Genomic DNA, 7,555 nt, shown 5'->3' with positions numbered 1-7,555 from the left:
TCTACCCCTCTGTCCTAAATTATAAGTCATTATAACTTTATTGGAGAGTCAAAGCATCTCAAGTTTGACCAAATTTATACAATAAAGTAATTACCATTAGTTTATTCATTACATATATTTTGATAGTATATCTATTCGGTGCCATAAGTCTTCGTGATCCTCTCTATAATTTTAGTCAAACATAAAATAGTTTGATTTTTCAAAAAAAGTTGGAATGACTTATAATTTGAAACGGAGGGAGTAGTTCATAAACTCTAAACCCTAAACTTGATCCCATCCTAGCATCTGCAATGCAGGGCTGATGAAATTGTGACAACTTCTTAGAAATCCCAGTAAAATTAGCCACGCGTAGGATGATTATATATAATGTCTCTGATCTCCCTTTTAGTACATGCGTTTCTGGAATCACATGATGTGGTTGGGAGTTGAGGCATAACTGAATCACATGATCACTCGCAATACAGCTTTGGATGAGTCGTACCGAACATCCGCATCCATTTTTTAAGCATGCTATTAGCTGTTGACTTCATGGGCATCCATTCCTGGATATGTTCGAGAAATTTCTTAGAACCAGGAAGCTGGCACTTCCCCTTAGAAAATGCAGGCAGCCGCCTAACTTGATTTCTTCAGTGCCCCTTGGCAATCAGCGGTCACAACTACACATATTTGCCCGTGATAAATTTTCCTAGACTTTGGCAATAACTTTATATTCTCTCCGGAAGCATGTAAAATTCCTATGCACCGATTTACAACGCTCCGTCTGAATCGAAATACGTGTCTTCTAAGGACTTCTGCTGGATAGTTTTTAGTTCCGATCACTAATGACAATTTTGTGTAGATTGTCAATTTTGACATCCGTTATCCGCGTTGCTTAAAGCCTGAAAACTGCATTTCATTCTGTCGGATCACTGCAGAACAGAAAGCATTCCACGAGTCGGGGGAACCATGTGGATCGACCCCAACTCCCCAACGGCCTGTACCTACCGTCCCGAGAGCCTCCCCGCCGGCACCAAACCACGCGCCGCCACGTCACCGCCGCTCCCCTTCGTAAACCCCGCCATAATCCACAGCGGATATCTTGTCTTGTTCAAAAAAAAAAAACCCACAGCGGATAAAGATGAACACTGCCTCGCGCCGCCGCTCCCCTCGCATCCCGCATTTGTCCCCGCGGGCCGCGGCATATACCGCCTGCCCCCGCCTCTCACCGACACGTGGGCCCTTCCACCAACTGTCCCCACCACCACCTACGGCACGTGGGCCCACGCACCTGCGCCCCACTGGTCAGCCTCGCCGAGTCACCGTGGGCTCCCCTCCTAAAAACAACTCCCCCTGCCAGCTCGTCTCCTCTTTTTCCTCTTCCCCCTCCTCTCCTCCATTTTTGCGAGGAAGAAAAAAAAAAAAGAGAGGGGGGATTGGAGGGATCGAGGGTTGAAGCCATCGCGAGGAGACCCACTCCCTAGCGCGCGCGTGCCAGCAATGGCGGGGTGGTGCGAGGAGGCGGTGGCTCTGCTGCGCCGGCCCGCGGTGGCGGAGATGGCGGTGGACGTGCTGCTCTGCGCGGTGCCGATCTGGGCGGCCGTCATGATCGGCCTCGTCGTGGGCTGGTCCTGGCGCCCGCGCTGGACGGGGCTTCTGTTCCTGGGCCTCCGCAGCCGCCTCCGCCTCCTCTGGGTGCCGCCGGGGCTCGGGGCGCGGAGGCTCTGGTTCGCCTGCACCGCGCTCTCCGCCTGCTCCGTCGCGCCCAGGCTCCTCTCCTCCGCCTTCCGACGGTGCCGGGGGAAGCACCAGGAGAAAGCCTCCCCCGAAGGAGACGACGCCGCGGCCGGGGCCGACGGGGGGTGCGCCGACGGCAGGTGAGCGTGTTTCTGTTACGGCTGGCGGGTTCGCGGGGGTAGGTGGCGGAAATGCGGCATCTGTCCTGTCGGTGGTGTCCGTTGGAGGCAACGCGTGCTTCAGTTCGGAATTGAATTGAATGATCTCGCGATGCAGTCGACCGTGACCTATGCTGAAGGCGGTTCAGGAGATTTGATCTTTTTTTCTTCTGCTGTTGTCAAAATTACTCTATTTCAGCTGAATTGATGGAGTGACACATGTCGACAGAACGCGGATGGAGGGGAAGCCGTGTTTCTATTTTGCATTGGCGACATGACGTGATGGTGGAAATTTGTGGCGTTGCTGATATGAGAGTGCATAGGGGCTAAACGATAGTACCATTTTAGCTTTGTTGGGTCTCTGAAAACTTGCTACCTGTGTAGGTTATAGGTTTTGACGGTGGGTTAGTTTTGCTCAGTTTGGACCACAGAAAGATTTGCAACATAGCCTGCTTTCTGGATTGATCGTGGTTCTGGTAGCTCATCCTTTGGTTTAGTTCATGATGTTCTTGAAGTAGATGCAATCAGAACATAACCACAACTCGTGCTTTCGGCATAAGAATGCGTCATGATCTTCCGTCTTCTGAAATCAATTCTAAATTTCTAACTTAGCTTTCTGTGGTGAGATATTTATTAATTTTGTTAAATTTTGTGGGTGGCAGGACAATATTTGAGGGCGAACAAGATACTGTCGCTGAGAAGGACCTAGAACATCTCCTGCAACTTTTAGATAACAAGGAGAGCGGGGATACAGCATGGCAGAATTTGATGGAGCGCACAACCTCCAACATGACCTACAAGGCCTGGCGGCATGAGCCTGAGGTTTGTTTTCCCAGTGGTATTGTAAAAAGTGAAATAAGTGCTAAGAATTTAGGATATTATAGAACGTACAGCTATGGTAAATGAGAGGTGGCATATAATATTTAGTGTCTGAATGCAAAGAATAATTCCGGCCTGGGTGTTAGATTAAAACAATCAAGGACTGGTATTTTAGTTTTCGAAATCCAATCATGTCCCTTCTTATGGCAATACTCTCAGTTCACTAGACTGCAGCATTACACATACTGTTGTGTCTGAAGTGTTTATTGTGTACTATTTGCTAGATTCTAGCATTTTCTTTACTGAATCTACATAGTCTGAATTCTGAAAGAAAAGCAGAAGAAGAATAAGAAGTAGAAATGAGAGGCGTTATATTAGCTTTTCAACAAAAACAGGAAATCTGAGACTACATATTTTGATCATCTTTTTTTGCCTGTTAATTAACCTACATAATGGCATGAACAATTAGAAATTTATAGTAAAATCTGTATCATGACTGAATGTTTATCATAATATCTTCTTATACGTCTACTGAATTTATCTTCAATGTATTTAGGAGGGACCTATAATGTACTGCAGCCGCACTATTTTTGAGGATGCTACTCCTGAACTGGTTAGAGATTTCTTCTGGGATGGTGATTTTCGTCTAAAATGGGATCCCATGCTCGCGCACTCGAAAACTTTAGATGAGTTCCCTCAGAATGGAACTACAATTGTCCACTGGATAAAAAAGGTCTGACCAGCTCCTGCTGTTCATTGTGTACCTTCATGTTAAACTTCACCGTTCCAACATGTTGTCTGCTTTCCAGTTCCCATTCTTTTGCAGTGATCGTGAATACATCTTTGGAGGGCGCATATGGGAATCTGGGAAGACTTACTATTGTGTAACAAAGGTACATGTGCAGAAATATTTTGGGACTACTGCGTTCTTACCCCAGTTTTAAACCCCAATTGTGATTTTACCCCTGTTTTCTTCCACTTTGTGTTTTTACCCCTACTTTTCGAAAACGAAGGCTCCATTTACCCCTATTCTTAACTCTGTTTCCTCCATCCGGAATAAAGCAATTAGAAAAATAACAAAAGCTCTACCTTAAAAGCTATGTTCTTTTTCTAATTATGTGCTAGAGTTGTAGGAACAAAAGATGGACTTGTACCAGATTAAGAGAACATTTCACTGGTCATTTACTGTTGAGATTAGCTGATTGGAACACATGCCCTGTAGTATTTGAAGACATAAAAGATGGAACTGATGCGAGTCAAGATTGAACCAACATACTGACAAGTGACAAACATCTTATTCTTAGCTATTGCTGTAAAATCCTCACACACATCTTTTTGGGGCATCAAATGCTTGCTCTTGCTTCCTTGTTTTGCATGCTTGCACAATCAGAATAAGCTTCTCAGGGATTTTAATATGTTGGAACTTCAGTCTGTAGAAAATGTTCACTAGCATCCAGTGTAAGGGCACATATGTTGGTTGTGACAAATTAGCACTAAAAAAAAATCTCCTTTTGCAGGGTGTTCCTTATCTATCTTTGCCCAAGAAGGAAAAACCTAGGCGTGTGGAGCTGTACTTCTCAAGTTGGCGCATTAGAGCTGGTAATTTTTTTTCCTCACTATCATTATTATGGCACCCTGAACTGTGTTTTCTTCTTCTTTTGAGTGGGACCCTGAACTGTGTTTGTTCTGGGCATTGCAAGTGTCCAATGATGCATGGATGCAAAGGTTGAAAGCTTGACACTTCATTCATGTTAATCTGTCTGTGAACTGCAGTTCAATCACCCAAACAACCTGGCCAGCAATCTGCATGTGAAGTAACTTTGGTTCACTACGAGGACATGGGCATACCAAAAGATGTTGCTAGGGTTGCTGTTCGGCACGGCATGTGGGGTGCTGTAAAGAGGCTGCAGTCCGGATTCAGGGCTTACCAGAAGATGAGAGACACAGAAAACACCCTGTCACACAGTGCCGTCATGGCTCGAGTGACCACCAAGGTATCCATTGATGGCTCAAATGGTCCTCTGGACCAAGTACTCTCCGGCGCTGATAAAAAAATCAGCGATGGTGATGAGAACTGGGCAGTCCAACATGGTTTCGACTGGAAATGGGTGGTTGTTGGAGGTGCAGTGGCCGCCGTGTGTGTGCTCAACACCGGACTGGTTGGAAAGGTCCTCTTACTAGGGGCAGCAAGAAGGCAGGCAAGGAAGTGAAGTGAGGGGCACCTTTGAATGTCTGCACAAGACGACAACAGATCCTAACCAGTAGCTGCAACCTTACAGTCAAAAGATGATAAGCAATGGGATGGGTTTCAACAGGAGGCAGATAATTACAATGCATGATTTTGGATCGTGTCTTTATGAGGTAGAGCACGTCTGTGTTACCATAACAGGTCCAGCGGTGTCGGGAACTGCTGGCTAATGTATCTGAATATATAAGAGGTTATGGAGAGATTTTGCTGCTGTACTGCATGCTTTCAGCCTTCTACATTCGTATTTATTCTTGATAAATTTCGTCTTATGACCCTGGGTAACTCTGTAATACTTGTGAGGCTGACGTGGTTTCGGTGCCAATGGTGGCAATAGATGAATTGCCCCCTCTATTATGTTTCCTAATGTCAAGCCCGTGCTAACATGTGCTTTGAATAGTAGTTGCGGAGGAAATTATGTGAATCTCTTCATGTTTTCTGGAGCCTAGCACATCGTTACCGGCTAATCTTTGCTGTTGATGGTGCTATTGACTTATTGCTCTCACTGCTGCTGTCCTACACTGCCCTATTGTTCCCTTCCCCACTGTTGTACTTGTCAGCAATCGACCTCATGGATGCACCCGTCGCTGGAGGTGAACGCCTATTGTTCCCTTCCCCACTGTTGTACTTGTCAGCGATCAACCTCATGGATGCACCCGTCGCTGGACGGCTGGAGGTGAACTGCAGGAAAGGAAAATTGCTGGCATTTGTCGTCAAAAAGTAACAGCCAGTGGCCAGGTAGCAATTGTTTGCCAGAAACCTAGATTAGACTTATCCAGAAAATGGTAAATCCCAGTAGTGTCCGATTCCGAGCATAAATCCAGGCCTAATCGTAATCGTCTGGACCTCGCACAAGAGCTTTGTGGTTGACTTCGTCGCATCCCTTGTTCGTCTGGAGCGCAAGAAGGAAGGCCTCAGGCTCGGCTACCACCGTGTCATCCCAAGGCGCGTACGCCAGGTTCATCTCGCAACGGCTGATGTCACCGTCACCACGATGTCTACGACTATGACTATCGGACAAAGGCGGCGGACACGACCATTTCCTTCAACTTTAGACTCCTTGCAGAGTCTGGGTCGACCTTGGTTGCTGAACCATACCGGAGTAAGAGCAACTCTAACTCCAAGAGTTCTCGAAAAATCCTTCCCCAAAATGAGGTATTGGGGGTTGTGCTAAAAAATTTTTCCTCCAAAAACATATCACAACAGAACGCTGAGCAACTCCAAGAGTACTTCAAAAAATTCTTCCCCAAAACTATGTATTGGGGGTTCTTAAAAAAAATTTCCCCCAAAAATATATCAATCCACAGCAGATCGCTAATAAATAGCCCCCAATATTTTAAAATAGGCCACGCCATCGTATCAAGCCCATCAGAAGGGACGCGCGAGCGTGCGGGAATTAGTATTGAGGGAGGAATGCCAACGCTAAAATATACGCGGTGGTAGGCTGGTTTTTAACGTTGCTAAAAAATTGGGGAAGGTTTGGGTGGACTGTTGCAGTTCGTTTTTTCTCCTTTTTTCCTTAAAAAAAAGTATTGGGGATAAGATTAGCAGCCTTTTGAGTTGCTCTACAAACTATCCCCTAATAATTCAAAACAGGTCATGTCATCGTAATCGGAATCTAAGTATCAAAAGAATAGCAACTCGTTGAATCAGGCTCGTCTCTATTGCAACAGCACGTGGAGCAGCATGTCGTTGCAGGCGTCCATGGCGCCGGGCAAGCACCAGTGCAGACAGTCATGTGACACGCCGGCTGGCTCCCGAGGAACGAGCCTCCAAAGCAGAGCGATCGCTGGTCCGGAACCAGCTAAAGGAATCCCTGCCTCCGTCGTAGTCCATGTCGTAGGCCCCCGTCGTCTTCGTCGTCGATCTTTGCCAAGAAGAGGTCAGTTACCGGGCTGACGGACTGCACGCCATGTCCCCGTTCCGCACGCACTGGAGGAGGTCGCCGGCTCCAGCTCCTCAGACGCCACCACCGGAGACCGAATCGGCGGACGAGCCACCCTAGGCGCCTCCACGTGGGTCTAGCCTCCTCGTCCCCGTCCCCAGGCGCGATGACCTCCTCGTCCCCATCCCCAGGCGCGGCTTCCTGTGGGTCCAGCCACGCCAACCTCCCCGTCCCCAGGCGTACGACGATGGATCTAGTAGCAGTTGATGAAATCGATCGATTAACATCAATCATAGACGATGGATCTAGCAGTTGAAATCGATTTCGCAGACTTTAATCAAAAAGGAAAAAGGAAGAAACCAAAAGGAAGGAGAGATCAGGTCTGTTCGCTTCACCTTATAAGTCGGCTGAAAAGTTGAAATAGCTGATTTGTTATGAGAGAAAAACACTGTTTGGTGGATGATAAGTCGGCTGAATAAGCTGAAGCGAACAGGCCCAGCACCAGAAATACACAAATCGACATTGAGAACTCTATATCGAGGTCAATGATGATGATGGGGGTTGGACCTGGGAGCCTACAAACGGTGGGTGGATGAGCCCCTCGGCGGGCGCGATTGCGTCGGCTACCCACCACGCGCCCGAGTGAAGGAACCGGTCGAGCTAAGGCCGCCGCGTCTGGGCCTCTTCCGTGCGTGGGGTGGGGGGAGGGGGGGGCGTGTCGGGTACAGGGGGTAG

General features: G+C 47.5%; 1 protein-coding gene across 1 annotated transcript; it reads left to right on the top strand.

The window, feature by feature from the left end:
- The first annotated feature begins 1,353 nt into the window (after positions 1–1,353).
- LOC101781535 lies at positions 1,354–5,302 on the top strand. Its single transcript, XM_004955628.4, has 6 exons — positions 1,354–1,853; positions 2,534–2,693; positions 3,247–3,423; positions 3,500–3,583; positions 4,208–4,289; positions 4,464–5,302. Exons 1-6 carry the CDS (start codon positions 1,477–1,479, stop codon positions 4,898–4,900), a joined length of 1,317 nt encoding a protein of 438 aa, XP_004955685.1. The 5' UTR covers positions 1,354–1,476; the 3' UTR covers positions 4,901–5,302.
- Positions 5,303–7,555: the final 2,253 nt, after the last annotated feature.

This window comes from Setaria italica, chromosome II (genome assembly GCF_000263155.2).
Source record: "Setaria italica strain Yugu1 chromosome II, Setaria_italica_v2.0, whole genome shotgun sequence".
In the NCBI taxonomy this organism is placed as follows: Eukaryota; Viridiplantae; Streptophyta; class Magnoliopsida; order Poales; family Poaceae; genus Setaria; species Setaria italica.
Note: the sequence above shows the minus strand (reverse complement) of the source record. Positions and strands in the feature narration are given on the sequence as shown.

Bases quoted from the DNA above. Each gene is read 5' to 3' on its own strand.
- LOC101781535 (XM_004955628.4), top strand. From the start codon at position 1,477: ATGGCGGGGTGGTGCGAGGAGGCGGTGGCTCTGCTGCGCCGGCCCGCG. The intron at 2,694-3,246 runs GTTTGTTTTCCC...CAATGTATTTAG, and splicing joins CCTGGCGGCATGAGCCTGAG to GAGGGACCTATAATGTACTG. The intron at 3,424-3,499 runs GTCTGACCAGCT...TCTGCTTTCCAG, and splicing joins TTGTCCACTGGATAAAAAAG to TTCCCATTCTTTTGCAGTGA.